General features: G+C 36.3%; 2 protein-coding genes across 6 annotated transcripts in view; both read right to left on the bottom strand.

The window, feature by feature from the left end:
• LOC128886049 (alpha-catulin) overlaps positions 1-1577 on the bottom strand; it is a 95211-nt gene extending 93634 nt beyond the window's left edge. Inside the window, exon 1 of one of the 2 annotated variants that reach the window (XM_054140582.1) lies at positions 1241-1577. In XM_054140582.1, coding sequence (XP_053996557.1) covers positions 1241-1327 — 87 coding nt within the window. In that variant the 5' untranslated portion in view covers positions 1328-1577. The remainder of the gene's footprint in view (positions 1-1240) is intronic. The other variant, XM_054140584.1, reaches the window with a different exon arrangement.
• Positions 1578-3794: 2217 nt separating this feature from the next.
• LOC128886513 (myosin-IIIb-like) overlaps positions 3795-22826 on the bottom strand; it is a 32784-nt gene continuing 13752 nt past the window's right edge. Inside the window, exons 1-17 of one of the 4 annotated variants that reach the window (XM_054141474.1) lie at positions 16850-17003; positions 15070-15404; positions 14079-14360; positions 12973-13557; positions 12235-12626; positions 11299-11627; positions 10417-10923; positions 9787-10073; positions 9271-9545; positions 8745-9112; positions 8330-8437; positions 7952-8208; positions 7178-7386; positions 6986-7066; positions 6355-6522; positions 6102-6123; positions 4889-5041 (exon numbers count right to left, since the gene is read on the bottom strand). In XM_054141474.1, coding sequence (XP_053997449.1) covers positions 5030-5041; positions 6102-6123; positions 6355-6522; positions 6986-7066; positions 7178-7386; positions 7952-8208; positions 8330-8437; positions 8745-9112; positions 9271-9545; positions 9787-10073; positions 10417-10923; positions 11299-11627; positions 12235-12626; positions 12973-13557; positions 14079-14360; positions 15070-15404; positions 16850-16865 — 4233 coding nt within the window. In that variant the 5' untranslated portion in view covers positions 16866-17003 and the 3' untranslated portion in view covers positions 4889-5029. Of the gene's footprint in view, positions 5042-6101; positions 6124-6354; positions 6523-6985; positions 7067-7177; positions 7387-7951; positions 8209-8329; positions 8438-8744; positions 9113-9270; positions 9546-9786; positions 10074-10416; positions 10924-11298; positions 11628-12234; positions 12627-12972; positions 13558-14078; positions 14361-15069; positions 15405-16849; positions 17004-22826 lie in introns of those variants that run through there. The other 3 variants (XM_054141471.1, XM_054141472.1, XM_054141473.1) reach the window with 3 other exon arrangements.

Genomic DNA, 22826 nt, shown 5'->3' with positions numbered 1-22826 from the left:
GCAAAAAATGTTGTACACGCCGTAGATGTACTTAGGGTTGATAGTCAACTACTTCAAAAGCAGGATATTAAATATAGAGTGGAAAAATAATTCTGATGAATTTAATATATATTAAAAATGTGGGTTTTCCCAACCTGTATGCTCCCTTTCCATATACTAGGTTGTCACAAAAGTTTCTTTCACTTTATTAATAAGTAATACATGCACAATAGTTTATGTTTTATGTTACATTACTGAATTGTGCACGATTCATTTTGCTCTATTACTGTTACAACATGAATATCTATGAAATTAGATTGTCTATTTATATAAACACGACCACATCAAATAATTGAGTGCAACTCGCAAAAGAAACTTTCCGGACAACCTACTAGTTGACTAACAAAAATACGCTTATACTTTTCCTAACATTTTTTGCTTAGAATGACTTGCCGAGCACGTGGACGAAGATAGTCAAATACCTACCTCACTAGACACCCTGTATACATATAAATATACATATTCACGTATATATACAGTTACGTATAGTGAAGATAGAAGGAGAAAGAAAGCTGATGAACGGAAGGCGGGAGCGAGAGAGAAGGAAGAAATACCAAAATATCTGTTACACCGAGCGCGTGGCAGCTCGGTCGCTCGATGATGCAAAATATATATACACGCCCGGTGCGAGAACTGTCAAATAACCGAAATGATTCACTCCGAACGGCTGGCGAGGCCAGAAAAAGGCATTTTCGTTAAGATCAAATCGATATCGAAGGTATGGTTGATACTACGCGCTCCTTGTCTGTTAAGTAACTCTTAATCCCTCGAGAACACGCTCTTTTTCATATGTCTGTCCCACTCTTAAAACCGACCGGCACATTCGTCCGTCCTCGTTCAACGTTTTCAGCCTTCTCGTTCCTCGAGTGCTTTCTCTCTCCCACTTTCTATCGAGTGTACGCGGTCCACTCGGTTTCCTATGAATATACACATGCACCGGATCGCGTACGTTGAAACTTATGCACGTGCAAACACACACGAAGAACACTATAATCGTGAACACTCGCACACAAACACGTTTGCTCTATAGGTGATACGTAGTGCCGTGCAACAGAACGTAACGTATCGAGAAAAGCCGGGGTAGGAAGACCTTAACCTATCACGGTTAAAGGCCAGGGACTGTAAGCGGCTCGAATAAAATACCGAGAGATTAGAGCACACGAACGTTCCTTTTCTCCACGTTTCCGATTAATTGTCTTACCTGTTTTACTAGTGGGAGTAGTGTCTGTTCTATGCTACGGGTCTTAATCTCTAGGGTGGCTGGGTCTACGGGGTCGGGTGTCGCCATGATTAGAACACAACTCCGCGCTCCGTAGACTCGAACCGAGCCTAGAGGGTTCGTTGCACCCCCTCTCACTTCTCGTTGCTGTCCACAACCCCCTTGCGTAGCCCGATCCTTTCCACTTATTTCCCTAGGCGCCCCACTTTCGAGACCGTTGACCAATCGTCGCGTTGACAGTCGCCGACTCCAGCGACACGCTAACGCGACGGTGGCAAGCGGGCAACTTCTACCCCCGCGATCTGCCTTAAGGTTTTACAGACGCCGCAGCAGCGACATCTAGCGGTTCGTCGAGCTACTACGACGTTTGGAACGTGCTGTTTGGAAAGTATCCCGTTTCGCGTGCTTTTTAAGTGTGATTCTGCGAGTGACTGGAAGAAAAAAGAAATCTTTCAGCTGAATGATTAAGTGCTGGTTGATTACTTGTCTATGTCGAAAGAGAAAATGCCAGGTATGTAGCTTTAAACTTACTTTTTGTTGGCGTCCCGTGACTGTCACGTAAAAATGAAGGGAAATCGTTTACAAACATGACGATTCCGGAATGTGTTGGAAGAAATGTAAACTGGATAGTTTGTGTATTAAGGGGCTTGAAACATCAAAAATTGAACAAAAAAAAATCACTTTTTTTAACTTTTTTTTTTATTAAAGTTTAAGCGACTCCGAACAATTCTAACTAAAATTACTAAAAATTTGTATGTCTCGCTGGATTATCGATATAAATATTATCTAATCGTATTTCTTTTTATCAAAATCGATTAAAACACTGCTTTTTCGGAAATTTATTGTCTTCTTTACCCTAAAAAACAATATCTTGTGCCTGTGAACAAGGTAACCGCGTCTCCGGTCTTCCGCAAATTTGACTGTCGTTGTTTTCTCTTCGAGAAAGTTGTCAGTTGTATTTCCTTAAATTTTCACAGTTTTACCGCGTTCTTTTGACTAAATTTGTGTCGTCGAACTTTTTGTTACCACTTCTAGTGCTCCAAATTCAATTTTCCTTCCGTAGAATTGTTCAGGATCGCTTAAATTCTAATCAAAAAGAAAAGTGATTTTCTTTCAATTTTTGATGTTCCAAGCCCCTTAAATCGTGCGGGGATTAATTATGGTTGCTGGAACATAATACTGTGGTATTATATATTGTTGTCTATTCATCTGTATTGACAGATACAGTATATGTTATGAAGGACAGTATATGTTAGCTCACTATGATCACGTTCTGATTGTTAAAAAAGGCGTCCCTTTGATGTATGTGTGTTTCTTATTGCCATTTTGTCTAAATTCTAGAATGTATCTAAATGAAATTTTGCATTTACTTTTTACATTCCCGTCTCGTTGGTTTTCGAATGTAAATTGCAACTGTCAATTTGCAATTCTAATTTGTAATTACAGTTGAAACAATGAAACGTTGTTTTCGATAGGACAATACCGAAAAGGCTACTTTGTAATTGTGTTGTGAATAAATAAACGAATTTCGTGTTTTAAGGCGCAACATATATATATTTAATATATTATTATTCTTTCTATAAGAATTTTATATACAAGCTGTACTTTTGACACATGTATTGGTTGCAAGTTTTAACAAATATTTCATAATAGCCACTAATCGAGATGTTATCGCAATTATTCAACGTTCTGGGACACTAGTAAACAATCTCGTCGATTAATCGCGTTATTCGTACATTACAAGTTAAATTCGTTTTAAATATAAATGTCATGATACGCGGTAAACACCGTCGCAACTTCGGGAACAAAATTGTTTTTAACGCTATCGAACACATCTAAGTCTTTTGTAAAGCTACACATGACTAGGTCTAAACATAAATTATCATTGAAACACGTTTTATCAGGTAACAGCACTCCCATGGCGAATTCGAAAAGAATCAATGATCTATTTTCGAATTTTTGCAAAATTTCAAATTAAACATTTATTTATAAATAAAAATAAAAAAACGATAAAAGTATGAAAATCGTAAATGAATTTGGAAGAACTGAGATATAGAGCAAATATTTGTTTTGCAATTAAAATAATCTTTGGAGTAATTTCGTTAAAAATTCTTCTCGCCATTTATTTAGGAACGAGGTGAATGCTGTTTCCACATACAAGATATCAAAGAAACTTCAGGATTCTAGGAATGTACGATATTCGTAGAATAAATCAAAAGTGTAACACAGATTATCAACAAATCAACCCTACCAGACTTTGTCGTTTTAATAATTCGAGTAATTCGCAAACTTTTAGTCGTCAAACATTATCAATAAATAAGAAATTGTCAGCGACTGTGAATTGCACCGATGTATAATCGCGTTACAAAGCCGCATGATAAAATCTAAAAAATAATGAGCAGAATGTCTATGCAATTCAATTTTCACAGATACAGGAAACAAATTGAAACTTAAATAATAGTATGTTTTATCTCCTAAATGGTGTAATATACAGATTATTGTTGATATTTTATAGACTTGCATTTGTGCTCATTCTTATACTTTCATTTGTCATAAATACGTAAACATCCGTAGTCCAATAATGAGATATTGAAATTTCATTATTAACACTTTACATATGATGTTACGTAAATCATCGGTTAGGATTGATTTGTAGTGCCATATTTTTTCATCATTCTTCGTATTATACACCCCGAAATTCCCAAACCAATTTCTCCCAACGCTCTCGCATTTTTTAATCACTGTGCTGATTAACTTTTCGTATTTAGTAAATACATCGTCTAACTGCCCATGCTCTAAGAAAGTTTACACGTGCAGACATCGCGTTACTTCTTCATATTAACGAGTTTATTTTGATTAGGCGCCAACGGTGCCCTTCGCTTTACGTGTTTCTCAGGAATTTTATCCTTCGACGCAGGAGCTCCGTTGCAAGCCAGCCCGCCTTTTCTCTTTCTTAGTGATTCGGTGGGAAGATATTCGGCTGGTCTTAAAAGCTGTCTGAAATTATATGGTCCGTTAATGTCTTCTGGATCGTAATCGACTTTGATGATCTCCTGACGTTTTTGAATGATGGTGGGCCTCAGGAGTTGTCTAAGATCAGCTGGAATACCGAACGTGTCCTTCCCCAATTCCTTTCTCGCACATACTCGACCGCTCACAGCGTTTTGATTGGCAACCGTTCGATTGATTCCATTCTTACAGTCCACTCCGTTTCGTCGACCTTTCTCGAAATCGCTGTTCTCCTTCGCAGGCTCAATTATCTTCATGCGATCATTGAAATTATTCTTGACCCCGTTGTTAAATCCAGACTGACCGCTTGAATCCTCTCTCTGACTTGTGAACCCGTTAGCGACCATTTTGTTGACGAATAGGCCATTTTGGCAACCATTGATGATACTTCGATGCCCGTTGCTGTAAGGTTGGTGACCATTGACCTTAGCCACATCACCTTTCGCGGAATGGTCGTTAGTTTGGGCTTCGTGTCTGTTCAACGCTGTGTGATTGTGATTTGTGTGGCCGTTAACAAATGTTGGATGTCCATTTGCAAAACTGGAGTGTCCATTGGATAAGTTTTGGTGTCCATTCGCGGAACATCCGTTGACGTTGCGCTGATGACCATTGATTGATTGCTGATGTTCGTTTATACCGTTCGGTCTGTTGGCGTATTTAGATCGTAGGCCAATTGAATCGTTGATATTCGAAGAGTTGACTCCAGATTGCTTGCGGTGCGGATGGGGCTCAGGGGACCGCAGGTTGTTGACAGACACGTGATTAGTCCGTGTACTGTAAGGAAAGAGTCTCCTCCAATTAAATTGCTGCAGCAATTATTCGATTATTGATTTCAAAGCTACTGGTTGATGGTAAAGAATTAATATGAACGCGTAACTTCGGTATCTAGATATCGCGGTACTCGAGTTATTGGGATAGTGACGCGACTAAACAGTATATTAACGCAACAAAGGTTCTTCTAACATATGAAAGTTGTGTTTAGTAACAGTATTCTAAAGGAGGATGTTAAACAGCGGTCAATTTTGGGGTAGCTAGAACACTTAAATTATGAACACGTTGGCCGTCACGTCACTCATATGTATAACGCTGACAAAGATTTTCACAAATGGAATAAAATAAATTAATTCTGAAGGTCAGGTCTCAAAGGAGGTGAATCTGGATAGTATTAGTAAATTTTAAAGAAGTTACAAAAATAAGTACTACCACAAATGTAGGATTATATCATTTTTAATTGCATAAGAAGATAATTTTAGCCTCGTAGGAATTTTTGCGATTATTATTGGCCTGGCAGTCAATGTATTTATAAGGCGTCTTTAGATTTCGAGAAATTATAAATTGACAATTATTTATCGTAGGTGAAATAAATAATGCACATGGCGAAAAATTAGGAATCGTATTTTTTAAACAAATGAATGAAATATAAAAATTCAAACACCGTCTATATGTATATTTTACGCAGAACAAATTCACACGAAGATCAGCTTTTACTTCGTCAGCTTTTCAATAACATTCCCATCGAATTTACCGATAGTAATTGTTAGCATATAAATCCCCGAAACCACTTGCTCCAAAATCGACCAGTATTTAACATTCTCTTTTTGCCGAAATGTTCAACTATGCTCGTGTCCTATATTTCTTTTCTAACTATTCTAATATCTCAACTATATCTCATGAAGAAGGTATTATTAAGTTATCCGTGTTCGTTCTCATACGATTCCCTCGCTGTAACCGTTTCATTAGACCACAACCGACTTCTTTCATTATATATTAACGACTACATACGGAATTTCTAAATGAAATCAAATCTACGGAGGGCATAATTTTATAATTTTACCTGGAAGTTTGCCATGATACCTCTGGCAAAGTATAGAAACACAACGAAAAGATTAGTAACTCAATCACTATGTTACGATTGTTTGATCAGCGATACTTTGTTGCCTATTAGAAACTAGTGAACTCTGAATTGGAGAAATAAATTAAAGGAAGCTAACTGGTCGTCGAAGGAACGGTTTACAGTTCAAACGGGAACTGAAAATTGGAACAAGGACGGAATAAGCGACTCAATGGTAGAGAAAGTTTGAGCTTACCTCGCTCTGTTCGAGTTCTCTTCTTGTTGGTTCGTCTCGCCTGGATTTCTCAAAGCTTTGAGCCATATATCCGAGAGCTGTTGCTCCGAAGCTATCGCGTAATCGCCTTGGGCATCCAAACGGTCTCTCCTCTCGGCGTTCACTTCCACAATTTGACCCATTCGACTCCTGCAAAGTTGGCCAAATTATAGCCATTTTCGTATGAAACAAACATCCAACTACGCGATATTCGTTATATCATTCGCGACGTCCCCCTTCGCGTGGACCACTGCTTTTATTTAATCGCAAGCTACAATATTTTGAAAAAGACACGATTGGAAGCATTCTAGCAATCTCTTAAGCTTACTTAAACTACTGCAAATAGAAAATTTATAATTTTCCTTGAACAACCAATCATTTCGATCCGCACTTCATCATGTTTGAGAAATTAAAAATGTACGATAAAACGTTGATGAGCCTCAACTTCTTACAATACAAGCAAATTTGCAGTTAAATATTTATCGGCATACGTGTACTACTTCAGAATAAACATATTACGCATACGTTTTAGTATTTTAATATGATTTAACAAATTTTTTGGGGAATATAAGAGATCAAGGATATTAAGAATTCTTTAAAATCTACGATATACCTCGACAATGGGTGAAGGTCATTTTCTAGCTGTATCAGCGGTAAGTCCCAGCCAACTTCGTCGTCTTCGAAGTCCGAACCACTTCCGATGCGAGTGCCAAAACCATTCGAAAATTGAGCATTCGAATTTCCCATTCGTCCGCGAAAGAAGAAACCGGTCAATCGATTTCGATATGACACAATATGTATTTACCTGCTCATCTCGTTCTTCAGGTCGTGATAGTACTTGATGGTCTCCTCTCCTTCCACTTGAGCGCCGCTTCGATACTGCATGATGGGTTGCACCATGCTGAATCCTTCGGGGCGAATATAATCCGGTGGCGGTTCGTCGATGTCGTTCAATCGCACTCCTACTTTATTGCGACGTTGATTTTTGTGCACTTCTTGGTTCTTCATGTGAACCTTCGATGAAAACAGGATAGAATCAAATTATGACTAAGTCGAATTAAATGAACCATCGTAACAAGTGAAGTAATATGCTTGTAAAAAATTTTCGAAACTCGCAGTAGTCATTGGAAACTTTATATTTATTAAATATAACATTTTTGATTATTGCCATGACCTCCAGAGAATGGTCTACAATCTTAATTGTAAAACATTCAATGAGAGATACAAAATCACTCTTTCTGTAAAAGTTATAAATTAAAGAAAGGTACTAAATATTGAACAGATGAATTAAAAATGACAATCATAACTTTCTATTTCATATTTACGTTTACCAATATTAGTTCAGTTCATGATGTTTTGTCAAATATCTACACTAATCAGAGAAACATTTTATTTTCTTCTGACATCTACGCGATCGTTTGTCTGGTTTATTAGTTAATTTAGATTTAATTCCTTTCTACTATTTTACAATGTTATGTTTAGAGGTCATTAGTCGCCGAAATATACTAAAATCTTTGAAATTAAATCTAACGAAGTTATTGCAACAACTAAAGCGAGTTTTCGTAAATCTTGTACTCACGTTCTGAGAGAACTGTATGAGATCTGCTTGTCTTAGCTTAGGATGAATATTATCTCTCGGAGGTGGCTTCCTTTTCTTAACCTTCTCTTCTTTCTTATACCATCGCTGTACAATGAACGCGGCGTCTGCGTTCTTAAGACCCTCCCTTAATAACGCTTTGTGAGCTTCGAATTTATCGTTGTGACCGTTCAAGATCCTCTTAAAGCGTTCTTCTAGTTCAGGACCGAAACGCTTTCGGATAGTGTAGCCCCTGAAATCTGTAAAAATTCGAAAACTCCGCTTTAATTTCAAAAAGAAAGTTTACTCAGAGTTTCGCGAAGTTTGTTTACCCAACGCACTCGTTTGATAAGTATTAAATGAATTTTTAATATATCTTACGGCTCTGGATGATGACGGCAGCGTCGGATTCTTGCAAGGCTTCTTTCTGGACTTTCTCGGCGACTTCTTCAGGCTGCTCCTCGGCTTTTGCTTTTTCCGCCAGTTCATCTGTACCAAAAACATTTACCAAACTTTATCAATAGAATTATCACAGATACACGAGTAAAGATAGTATATAATTAGTATTCAAGGATTCTTGGGTTTAAAATTGTTGTAGAATTGAGATGAAGTTATTCTGAAGAGAAATTTCAACTTTGAAAGATCAATACAGAATGACTGAGATTTTATTAAAAAATTCGAGCAAAGGGCACAAAAATCATTATTTCTATATATTCTAGCATTATTATAGAATATTTCTTCAACTCTAGTCTGTTCTTCCACTAGAGTGAAATTTATGCACACATCAGCCAATTACCTTGCGCTTTTTGGAGAGCAGTGGCTTCCTCATCTTCTTCCTTCTTCTTCAGTTCCTCTATCATGTGCTTTCTCGATAACCATCCGCGAATGTGCCGTTGCAAAGTGACAACGGATACGGCGAATTGCCATTTCTGCTTCTTGAATCTGATCCTAGCGAGCCATCGACGAACGCACGCCTGAACCATGATGATTTTCTTGAGTTGCTCCTCGTACATTTTCGACAGAAACTCGACGTGGTAGTATTTGAGGAAAACTTTCGTTCTGCCCAACGCCCATCCGTCCATCTTTAAGCGGATGAGAAGAAGCCGACAATTATCGCGATTAGCTACTACTCGTTCGTCGTAGCCGAATGCCAGGAAGCAATATCTGTGAAGAATATTTTAGTATTTATGTGAAAGTCTAAGAAAAAGAATTAATTGCTTTGAAACTAAATAGAAGACATGTTACAAGCATTCATGGTGGTTTCAGTGTATTTATATTTAACTTATACCCTGAAGTGAAAGAAAATTTGTCTTAGTACGCACCTCTTCAAGAATTCGTTGAATGGTATTCTGTGCGAGAAGCCGTTCTGTCGAATTCTTATTGTCTCCAGTACTCCTGTGTACCGTAGCTGTTTCACGACCTTTTCTTTGTCGAAGAATCGGGGACTCCTCGAATCGTTTGGCTTTATGCAGCGCACGAATTGCGGCAATCCTGATACCATTTTTTGCAACAAATCCATTAGCGAGTACCGGAAGTACGTAGCCACCGTTTGTTGGGCTCTGGATTGCGACGCCAATCCCCGACTGGAGTAACGTTCCTGAGATGATTTAACGGTAGAAATTATTTGCGGTCAATTTCGATCGATGGAGATATCAAATGACCGCTATTTATTTATAATTTTCATTGCGGTTGAATAATATTTCCAACTGGACAGTGTGGTACAGGGAAACCTCTTTTACTTTTTAATTAATTAAAAAAGTGATATTAGTAGATTACTATATATAATTTTAATATTTTTAGGATAACAGATTTTAGAATAATGGATGATTTGTAATTACCTTTGTATTCTGGTTGGATTGTGACAACTTCCTCGAGTCAGTCTCGTGTACCGCAGAATATAGGTTTCCAGTTTTCGTGATGGGGCATTGGAACAAAAAGCGAACCATATCGTACTGAGATTGCCTGACCAGCTGAATGACTTCAGGAGGCAAGAAGTTTCTATTCTTTTCCAAGAATCCTTCTGCTTGGTAGACCACGCGTCCTGCGAAGTGGTGAACGGCGAAACAAACCGCGTCCGATTTCGGCCGTACGTAGAATTTCGATTTGATGTTGCTGTGGAACTTCTCTGTAACATAAATTACGATTCTCGTATAGACTAATAGCGAACCATGATTATTATTATTGCATTTGCCTGAAATTCAAAATGGGGCACTGCAAAGGGAAACAAGTTACTTAAATAGAGTACATACGGCTGTTATAACCAAAATTCAGGAATTTTTTTTAAATATTTTAATCTAATTCGAAGCCTATATTAGGTTCGTTACTTATACTATAAAATTATGCATTGCTTTGGATTAAAATGTATATTTAAACCTAGAAAAAAAATTATGAATTTTGACTATAATAATTGCATGCACTCCCTAAAGCAACCCAAGAAAGGCTACTACAGAAGAGAAATGGCAACGCACCGATTAAAGACTTATTCGTGGCCCTAGGAAATCGACTTTCCTCGTCTAAAAGGGCTAAAAGTCCCATAGGTTTACTCAACAGCATATCCAACACTGGTCTGTTGTCTGAGAACTCGACCAGATCCACTGGTATCCCTTCCGCCATGTATTCCTGCTGCTCCCAGGTGAAGATATGTTGATTGAAGTAATACTGTATCTGCTCGTTGGCGATGTTTATGCACAGCTGCTCGAAGGAATTTCTAGGGAAATTCTCGAAGCCAAAAATGTCGAGAAGACCGATGGCCAACGGCTCGTAGTTCGGGGAACGATTGAAGCACAGCAAACAGTTGATTTGATTGACCATCCAGTCGAACAATCGACCGTAAAGTCCTTTTGCCATGGCGTCCCTTGCTGCGCAGGCCTCCGCTACTGTATTGTTCCGCGTGATTGTTTCTCCTCTGGTCATAACCGAGTTCGAAGTTAAGGCCTCCAGAAGATCATTCTCTTCCACACCGAGTAATTGGGAAACTGGAATGTATTTGAAGAGGTCAGAAATACGCTCGAAGCGAGTAAATTTACACTGGCGGTCAGCTACTTAAGATCGATTGACAGTTTCGATTGTAAGGTCGACTGACATTGTATAAAATTAGTCATATTTTATTATAATTTGTTACAAAAATTTGCATGGAGGAGTTGTCTACAAAGATATTAACATTTTAAATTATATCAAATGCTTGTTATTTGTGAGTTGAAAATAAAATTAGTTTAACATACTCTTATTTGATACTGTGTATTAATTATTCGTTTCACATAACATAGATCAATCGTATTAATTACCAAAATCATCAACCGGTCTGAAGTATGTAGTTGGTCGCCATTATATAAATGAAAGTACATAGTTACCCCTGTGTAAAGGTGCTGTATCAATTACTCGACTCTTATTATCAGTATTGTCCTCGCTTGCCACCTCGCCGAATTCAATATCACCGAGATGAAGCACGGCAGCCAGAATTCGGTAGACTGTATCAACCTCGCCGTCTTGAAACCCGAGCAGTTTGAAGCCATTTTTCAACTGTTGAAATTTGTCGATATGCGCCTGAGATGTTTGGCTGTGATCCGTGAGGTATCGATGCTGTTTTCGAAGGTTCTCGTCTAGGTAGAACTCTGACAGGCGATTATCTGCCTCTAGGCCATCGTACATGTAGTAGAATATGTGGAAGTTGCGCTCGCCTCTGAAAGAATTTTGTTCGGAACGTAGGAATTAAATTATGAGCTGATGGAATTACTTTCAAAATTAATTGTGAGTATGTGAAATGTAAATAGATTCTGGACGTTCATTCTAAACATGTAAAAATATGCAAATAACATATGTTAATATAATATAAAATCATATGAATATAAAATCATACGGACATATGCACAAGTGTAATAGCATATGCAAAAAACATGTGAAGTATCTAATCAGCACATTATAAATATGCAATAATATTATAGGCTCTAGTATAGTCGAGTTATATTTGCTGTCATCTTCTGAAGGATCAGATAGTAACGAGTACAATGATTGTTCTACAATGTTATCAGTATCAGTAAATGTATCGATATTTTCTGTTCACGTCAGGTGAATCTTTCCAAATTTCGATTTCCAATTTTTCACCATGCGAACCTAACGAACGATGCTTTATCAATAATTTAGAGTAACCCGATCTATCCCAAAATTGACCACTTTTCAACATTCTTCTTTCTATACAACCCCTATTTTATTGTCCCTATAATAGATTTATATTCCTATAAAAATATGCATTTGCATGAACATCAGCAGTCTAACCGTAAGCTACTCACTCTGCTTGAGCCACTACTCGAGACTGCTCCAACAAGTACACGGATATTCTGGCGCCAGTAACCTTCCCACCTTTAGTCATCGTCAAATCCAAATACTTTCCAAACCTCGACGAGTTTGCGTTAATCCCAGTAGTTGCGTTACCAAAAGCTTCCATTATAGGATTTATTTGAAGAATCCTTTCTTCCAGATTACGATTCGGAGCCTTGCTTAGGTAGACTAGTTGTTTCAATAACAAATTGGCGCTTTCGGTTTTCCCTGCTCCGGATTCACCGCTGATAACAATCGCTTGATTTTGTCGCTGATGAAGCAATGCTTGGTAGGCAGCGTCAGCGACAGCGAAAATATGAGGCGGATTATCCGACCTCGCTTGACCTTTGTACCTCTTTTGCTCCTGCAGAAGGTAAAACAGTCTCAGGATATCGATTTCACGATCAAGGAATTTTCGATTGTACAAATTTATAAATAACCAGTCTTCAGAAATTATTATCTGAACATTTAAAAATATTTGAACATTTAAACGACTAAAGTCATGCTTTCTATTCTCGTAAGAATTTTAATTTCTGGAAGTCTCAATCTTGGAAGTTACTGCAAACAAATCGTGTCACCCCCATACACTAATAAGCTAACATCAAACATTCTTTCCACTTAAAAAAATTCGTTGCAAATTCCTGTAAGTTTAGAACTTCCAACTTACTACACACAAATTCTATAACCCGTTATTATATCTTATCACTTACAATTCCCGTGTATAATCCCAAATTCGTGAAAGGGTTGACTGCGACCAGTATATCTCCGATGTACGTGTATATCTGACCCTGTTCGTATCTGTGTTGCAATTGTTCAACAATCCCATCTTCGGACAACATGTCCAGAGCAGCCAGGTCATCCATGTACATTTTCTCTGGTCTGGTTTTCCGATCAGTCTTCAATTTTCCATGCTTGGTTGTCACTTCCGGTTGCCTGTGAACCCTACCGAAAGCTCTCTGTCGACGAATCTCTTCCCTCAGTTCCATTCTGATCTTGTCCATCTTCGATTCGATATTCACCAACAAAGGATGCTCTTTCAATTCGCTGGCGAAAGGTCGATGCTCGAGATCTTTCACCAAACACTCCGTGATGAAGTCCACCAGCTCCGGCGAATGAGCGTCGGGGTTCTTCAAAGCTGGAGGTGGGTTCCTTGGGATTTGAAACAGTGCCCTCATGGGGTGAAGCTCGGACAGGGGCGGGTCACCCTCTGCTAACTCGATGGCTGTGATCCCAACCGACCACACGTCGCAGCGAGAATCGTAGGAGGAGTCCAGTTGTTGCTCGCAGGCTATTACCTGTTCGATGTTTGCATTTTCTGGAGTCGATTATAGTGAAACGCATGGTTGCTCGAGAGAAGATATTTTTTTAGATACATTCTTAACCTGCTATGGGCCGAATTTTTTCCGCAAACAACTTGCAAGGGATTAGTTTGATATTTCAGGTTGATGGTGCTGCCAACCGCCATCAATATTATTATTGGTTATCAGAGATATTATATAATTGCGACGTATACGTCGTCTTGTGAAAAAACTAAAATTATTTACTAAAATAATACCATTTAAACCTCGATATATTAGCATGTGATTTGAAAGTTACGCGAGCCCATAGAGGGTCAAGTCTTTTGTGTAGTTGTTTCGATAGTTTAGACGGGAAGAAGATACACGAAGTTGCCATAGCCAAAATTCAAGAATTTTCTTTCAAGATTTAAACATTGAACTTGATATATAAATTTTGTTGTTGAGATACATTTAGAGGTGGCAAAAATACATGATTTTAAATGTATCTTAACGAAATAATTTGTTAATTTGTACTTCACCTCAGGCGCCATCCAGTACGGCGTGCCGACAGATGTATTCTTCCTCGCCAGCGTTTCAGCAAGATGCGAGGACACGCCAAAGTCAACCAGTTTTACTCGTGCCTCCTCGGTGAGTAAAATGTTGTGTCCTTTAACGTCACGGTGCATGCAATGATTGCTGTGTAAATAAATTAACGCTTCTACTGTTTCTTTGAGGATGTAAGCTATTTGATCGTCCGTTAGACGTCTTCCTTTTCTCTTGAGACCCTGCACGAGATCGGTCACCGACCCACCGGTGCACAACTGAAACCGAAATCTTTAATTTATTATTTGTGTTGTGTCGCGAAGACAGTACTAAATTGGAAAACTCGACGAGGGATAGAAAGAGGCGATATTTATTTATTTATATATTTTTTTTGTCAACACTTTACTGGCGGGTATTTTCGACTGTCATTGTTCTTCAACACATGTTTACCATCCTTTCATCAACCATTGGAAGTATAGATCTTTTTATTTGGAACTAATTTTTATAGCGAGTATAGATCATAAAGTAAAATGAAATATCGGGTGTAGAAATTGATCCTGTGCCTTTACATTCAATCATTTTTTAAATTCTATATTAAACAGATATTTTTATCCACCATTTTGGTAAATTAATGTAGAACTAAAACTAGGTTAAAAAACAAATTGTTTTGGTTAATGTTTTTGTTGCTCAAGATTTCTAAAATATTTCTATTAAATTATGTTCACAACATTTCAAAATTACCAAAGATATAACGTAAAACAGATTATCCTACGTAATATTTAAAGAAGTTGACCAGGGCAGTTAAACATTTTAGAAAATCTTCTGCATATGCGTAAAAAAAGAAGTACTACATTAACATAAGTTCGCCACGAAAATGGCCGCGGGTAAAGTGTTGAGATACTGAAAGATATGGAATGTATCTTCCAAATTGCATATCCGTTACGCTTTCCTGTTTGTATTGCGAGACGAAAATTAGAGCGACAATACCTCCATGACGAACCATAATTGATCTTCCTCCTGGGCAGGTTTCGCTCGTTTCAAGAATAAACCATGAAAGTGTGGAATGTTCGGATGCAGGCAGAGATCCCTTAACACGAGATACTCTTCTTCGATTTCTTCGATGTTGTCTGCAACATTCTCCAGTATCTTAATCGCGACTTTATTGCCAGTCTCGTTGCATTGCGCGGAATAAACTTCCCCGTACGTCCCCTCGCCGATCAATTCCTCCAAAACGAAACGATCCCCAGGATCGGGAATCGCGTCGAAATTTACATGCTGACTGAGACCGTGATACGCCATGTTGGTCCCACCACCGGTCATTTCTGCAATAGCAAAGTTAAAAAATAATTACAATAAATGAAGGATTTACGAAGCGTTGGTTTTCAAGCAGTGGAAATGCGATTATTTTGGAATACTTTAAAAAAATTTTTTATTTAATGCTGTTAGTAAGGGAAGGCAATAATTTTTGTTTCAAATGACACGAGTCGGTCGTAGCAAAGGTCGTGTAAATTATTAGTGAAAATTCGTTATTAAGAAATACGAACGCATGAGTAGAGTGGAAACGTTAGAAATCATTTTTATGCCCGTTCAGTTGGTAAGAGAAACTTTATTATAGTATAACGGGCAAAGTTATTATCGATTACTTGGAAAATTACACTGTTAGTGTTTTCCACCCTTCAGTTATTAGCAAATTTATAGTCGATGAATGGAAACTCAAGTAATGAAGCAATTCCTAGATCAAGCCTCGTAGAAAGTTGCGGTGAACCGCAAGAAGAAAAGTTGTTAGTGCTATACGTATATGTGATAGGTGGTAAAAAGACGTCTCGAAACGAAACCTTGTGGGAAATGGTCTTTTAAGGAATTTATACATTTTTGGAACTTAACACGAATAGAAATTTAACGTTCTATTATGCACATTTATGTTATTCTCACTCTTGATCTCTGATTTAACTCCATCATTGATATGTATTTATTATTTTTGTGATGCAATCGAATGCTCTACAAACGATCTGAGTGTAATAACTGTCTTGCAACTTCTCACACAAGGGCGAGTATAGATGAAAATTTTCCTTTTAATTTATATACCATTATTAATGTTTATTAATGACTCTATCGTAGAATTTATTCGGAAGTCTAACATAATTTGGGCTATAGAGGGTTAAATATATTTATATTCTGTATTATATGCTATAATATATTTATATTTTGTATTTCATATTACACATAAACATGAAATAAGTTTGGCAACAAACGTTTACACGATTATTAATTAAATAACTTCATAAACACCTATCCTAGTTCAGAAAGAACCTTAAAATTGCAAAGTCATTTTATAATTCAGTTAATACAAGGTACTCTATAAGTCAGCAAAGTCGATTACGTAACACGATATTATATCTTATTATAATAATTCAATTTACAATTTCTCTTCTCTTCTCATGTCCCTTTTTTAATAAACAGACGCCAGAATTTCGTTCGTTAATCTCCCAAAACCCACAAAAATCCATTGCAATTGTTAAACCGACACCCTGTTCGATGTCTTCACATTATCTATGATCAGGAATGGTTTGCAACTTTTTTGTTCTACGTGTTGAAAAAGAATTCACTGCGATCCGAAATTGTTTTTCGTCAGAATTCACCCTCGTACTGGCGACAATTGCGTGCCAACTTTATGGCGAAGATTTTAATACAGATACTTAGATTATTGCCACTACACTTTCGCAATTATTCTTCGACGAGGTTCTTGGATACGTGGATTCTTACTAACCAATTATGTCGCCCATTTCGGTAACTGTGACTCGCGCTCGGGAATTCAAAAATCTCGGCACCTCATTTAAGTGCAAGTGATATTAACGAACACTGTTCATCTGACCAGGTGCGAGATACGACTGGGTCGTTCGTTTTCTAACTAGATACCTGTTAACCCCTTAATAGGATTGGGCTCGGTAAGACCGGCGCACTTCTGCTCGCGCTCAGAAATAGGTCTCGTAAGAAGACCATGCCGTTTGAATTTCTGTCATTTCTATCCACGGTTTCGATATTAATGCCATAATAATTCCAGTAGACTTATACGTTCAACGTGAGTTTGATATTCTTTGTTGTGCAAAGGAAGGTCAGTTACATAACGCTACTCGTTTGATTTTTACGGAATAGGTAAAATTATAATTTCGAATACAAATTAAGTCCTTTGTAAAAGTTTGATATGGTATGTGATTCAATAATTTATAACTGATTACTAAATTTTTTCTTAAGCCAGTTTGCGACTGTATGTCTAACAGAGGACATCATTCAAACATTGTATAAATGCATTTTAGTTCAAGTTTGACACGATTTAGAAAATACAAATTTAGTCACTTTATGTGGTAATGTATTAAAATTAAAAGTGTGTCCACGCTTTTTATATATTTTATTTCTGTTGTGGCGAGGCTAAAAATGATGAATTTTAATTCTTTAATATCAGTTTACCTAAATTAAGGTTTGTAAGGCATGCATGTAATTTAACTTAATTACGAGATTAGTTAACGCAAAATTACTTAACGAATATCAATATTAACAATAAATATTAGATCAGATCAATTTAAAAAAATACACCAAACACTGCAGTTATTATGGGAAACATAATTATAAATTAAAAATTTTTTTTATTTTGAATTAAAGTCAAGGTTGAATAAACCGAAGAAATAATTTTTAATAAATTAAAAAAATAGATTCATACACGTTTTACATGTGGAAGTAATAAAAATATAAATATATTTTTTCTTGTTCTGCAAGGGTAGGAAAAAGTATTCTAGATATGATAATAGGTGGTCTGTGTTACTGGATGAAGCCACCTAAAGATCGAAGCCACTCATGGTTTCGAATGTCAGTTTGTAATACGAAATTGAACAGGACATTTATGGATCATAAGAGTCAGCTGCAGTCTATTACAATATAAATTTTAAATGAGCAACAAAATTCTAAGCGTCCTGATATCATTTAACATCGTTTATATCTTCCTAATTTTTCAAGTATTTTCTCATTTTTCTCCTCTGATTTTTGTGACAATAATTTTTCCAATAATTGCCAGTCTTTTGAATGACGTTTGAAATAATAAATAATAATTGACAAATGAATTTCAGAAGTATACTATTTTTTCATGCAATTAGTTTCAATGCTTATGGTGAGTTCAATAGAGGATCATTTTCTGAGGACAACTGTTCCTAAACAGAAGTAGTTGTTGGATAGAAAACAGTTATTATAGGCCTCCGCGAAATATGTTCAATTGTTTTCATTTCAAACAATATTCAGTTGTTTCCTTTCCTAAAACTGCAATTAAAATTTCCATATTGCTTTGAAATGGAAATACAAGACACGCTAATGTACACAGATAATTTCATAATCTCGTAAACGTGCACACGCAGGTGTTAATTATTCCACGCGATAAGTTCAACGACGCGAATTGTGTTAAATGTACAAATGTCTGTTTCACTTCGTATTTATAGGACAGTTGCGTGTGAAATTGTGATTCTGCATTCTAAACACCGATAGATTAAATGGAAATGTACATCGAACCGTGTGAAACGTTTTGTCAAGTGCATATATGTGCTTCGAGCATGCAAATGCTTTCCTGCTACGTATCCCACCAATACTCGAACCATTACGAATTTGACTTTCTATACCTCTACTGCAGTTGACTTTGCATAACCACTTTCAAAATGGATTTCGAGAATAACATGGTGTTCTTTCTTGACGGTGTTATTTCAGTTTAATTTTGATGCTTCGGTGCACTTTCTGAATACTCTACCTTGGTGTTATTAATTCAGAATAATTCGAATTTTTGATAAATTTATGATCACAGGTAAAAATATATCCTAGGTTAGAAGTATTGTGATCGAGGCTGAAAATAATCAAAACTTGATTACTTGAAATGATTTGGTATATTTTAATTGTGAAATACAACATTAGATAAGAATTTAAATAGTACTTTCCTTGGTGATATCATTGAAACAATCGTTATGACTTTTAATACTTAATCACTGCTTAATGAATCATTAGATTGGCATACGCTAATTTTTGGATATCTGTTACATTTATTATTGGTCGAAGATAAAATTCATAAATAAGTAACGATATCGTCAATGCTAAAGATATATTATCCAGATATTGCTTAACATTGGTAGGCTCTGAATTGGAAGAGTTCAAATTGAGAACCATTATTTTATTTATATACTACGAATCCCCGAAAGGAGTCTATCTTGATCACTGTCTCATGAAAACTTCAACTACCCCAGAATTCGTTCCTCGAAGCTCAAGTTTATTTTAAATTTCGAGATTTATAGAAGAAAGTAAATATCCTTGTTTACATTTTTACGAGTGCCATTTCTTCCTTCGAACATTTGTTCTGAGAATAGTTACTTGCCGCAAACAACGAGGAATTAGTGCCTTTGACCTAGAATACGAGAATCCTGTCAATTTCACAGATCGATGCCTCCCTCTATAAATATGTTCTCGCCAATCGTTTCGAAAGTATTGTCAATTTCGTCGCGAATCATGGCTACCACTCTCGATTACGGTCTGGTTTCTCCGCTAAAACGAACCACTCGTCTTTGGGTTTTACGGTTCGATACCTTAGGCGAAGGGTACCAATCGTAAACAATCACCGATTGCCGTTCGCGTGGTCACGTGCTGGGTTGGGTATTAGAGCGAAGAAACCCGACGTGAAATTGGCTTAAAAGCCCCGGCTGTAAAGTAATGTCTCCTAGAGCTGCGTCAGGGTATTCAGCTGCCTTGGTCAATACTTGATTGAACCACATTAGTTAGTTGGCGCATAAGCCGACGAAGTCACGAACATCGCGGCTTCTCAGTTACAACGGTGTCATACGAACATTTCGTAATTAATGATTATCGATTTCAATCACACCTTTCCACTCTACACCGAAGCTTCTTCGCTACGATATGGCTCGTGCTGTACCTCGAGTACAACGTCACGTAGGCTTCAAGTTCTACTACTTAAGTGAAATAGTAAATATTATGGTGAAAGTAGAATTGACACTAACAGTTACAGAATTATTTTCCTCTTATCTTGCTCTTTTGAGTACACAGGGTAAACCTCGCGAGGGAAGATACAAGTCCTTTCTAATACGAGATTAAGACTTTATCTTACTTTCATTACAATATTAGTTGTTATTTGCGCGTTAATCTAAGTTTTTCTTCTGTTTCTTTTTAACTCCCAGGTTGTGGATAAAGTTTTAGAATAGAATACGTGGTATCTTTTAAAATCATACATGAAAATCATAAAATGGTATTGTTTTTATAAGAAGAAAATCTATAAATTTCCTCTTGTATGTACATTGTTTCTTTAATTATTTTTATTATTAATGTAAGTATTTGACTTCGATCTACAAAAATAATTATTATCCCTGTATAGTATAATCATAATTTCATTATTACATTTTCATCGCGAGGTCATAGTCAAGAAAAAATTCAACAGAGTCACTTTCAGTTGAATATTCAAACTACCATCTGTTAAACGAAGCATGATTCCTTTAGAAATCGTTTTTATGTAAATGAAAAGCTTGGTTCGTATTAATTCCTAACATTATCGAAGCAGGTAATCATTGATAGTTCATTCTATTAATAGGCCTTTATTGACATCATGCTCTTATCAAATTTTTCTTCGAAGCACAGTTAGACAGCGTTTAGAATAAATGTATCAACGAAAAATTCATTGCCACATTAATCAACCTGGCGCAAAATAAAATTTTATCATAATATAAATTACTCATATTCATTAGTGAAACTAATTCTTCTAATTTTGTAAATTATAGTTTTTCTTTTCAATCTAATGTGTAATTAACCTCGTTTACTTGTTAGCATTAACATCAATATAATATAAAATTAAATCGTGCTCGATTAAAATAAACGAAAATGTAAGTAATTCTAATTATGTTGTTAATTACATTGAGTTTACTTTTCGCTTAGGTTTAATTAGCTTACGAAAGTATGTATCGTGTATTTTTGCTTATTTCATAAATTGGATTAGATATGCACGGTTTCGAAAGTTTTACTTCGAGCGAGTAAACTAATCTGAATTATTATCAATTAACGTGAATAATTGCGTCCAGAGAACCATAATTTTCGTTAAGTATGTGGGACGTGAGATGTATTTTATTGCTAATCAAACAACAAACTGGATAAAGTGAAAGGTCAGAAGCTTTTCCAATCGCACGCACACTTATTCGGTTCCGCTGTTTTAATCCTTTCAGCGTGACGGTTTAACGGTATAGTGCGTGCCATCAATGGCCACACTCTTCTAGGGTAATAACGAGAGTAGCCAGTGTGGTGAACAATGCGCTGTAAACGGAGTCCCTATGCTAATTGTTCCGAGTACAATCTCTTTTCTAGGAAAATTAGCAATTGTAGGAAGAAAACAGACCACCTGTTTTTACAGTAATAATTCATAATGCGATGAGAAAACTTTTCTGGTCTTTCAGAGCATCATTTGGAAATGTAAACGTGTTTCTGTTTATTTCTTTTTAGTTTTTCATGAATTCGATGTTTATCTTAATTGAATATGTATTATTCGTATAAAAATTATCTGTTTTGTTCATTCTATTGTACTATTTAACAAGTAATTTTTCATTCTAGTCTGAGTAAAGTATAGAAGTGCACTTTGGCATTCAGTAATTTTATTTCGTCATAAACAATTTAACATAAATGTCACACATGTGCGTTATGGTTATCAAGAAATCATTAAAGTGACTAAAATTTGTTGATTTCTAATATTTCATCAATATTAGTACTTTGGTACGGAGATGATTAATTAATTAATTGATCATTTTTTACATTTGTCATACTTAACTTTCAATTACAGAAGCATTTGCAAAGTTATCAGCGACAGCTCAATCTCAATTACAGATGGACTCTCGTTACGTGTTTCTCATTGACTTATTGAATTGTAAATCCTCCACAAGAGCTGCGCACTTCGCGGTTCTGGTTTGTTCTGCACACCGTGGCGGTGTAACGGTATAATGTGTGCATGCCGTCGATGATGTTAACGTCACAATTTTACACACTCGTCAAACACAAGGTGATGCAGCCACTTAACGACTAATAAAACTAATACACGTCGATAATACAGTCTATTTGATTCTCAGCTCTACATCAGACATGAAACATACACGTTGCATTACTAAAATATAATCAATTAAACTACGGAGGACAAAATGTAAACATTTTGAACGAATTTTTCCAAGTTAATTAATTTTATATTCATTTTGTATGAATAATATCAAGTGCATCATTAATTATTACATTAAAGTTTAATAGTGTTATACGAAAATTACTCTAATATTATGAACGTCGAAATGAAGCAATGATCCAAATTTAATTGCTGTCAGAATACATTGTAAATAATAATACTGAAGTCTGTAAGTAGTTCAATTAGTAAGGTAGTTAAATTCATCTACTTCTATTTTTGTTTATATCTGTAATAAGGTATGTCAGTAATAATATGAATAAAAATCGGTTCAATGGAATAGTTATAGCGATACTGCTCTTTATCGCTAGAAAGTTTTTAGCAACTAGCTTGGAAGACTATAACCACCAATTTGCTAGATAAGATTCTATTGGATTATTCCGTTCTAAATATTATGTGAGACTGTTAAGATATGGAGGAATTTCACGTTAAATATCAGTTTTAAATGTGATCATTCGTCCGATGAAAATTACTCAGAAACATTTGAAATTTAATTTGAAAGGAGGAT

This window comes from Hylaeus anthracinus, unplaced genomic scaffold (assembly GCF_026225885.1).
Source record: "Hylaeus anthracinus isolate JK02 unplaced genomic scaffold, UHH_iyHylAnth1.0_haploid 11982, whole genome shotgun sequence".
In the NCBI taxonomy this organism is placed as follows: Eukaryota; Metazoa; Arthropoda; class Insecta; order Hymenoptera; family Colletidae; genus Hylaeus; species Hylaeus anthracinus.
Note: the sequence above shows the minus strand (reverse complement) of the source record. Positions and strands in the feature narration are given on the sequence as shown.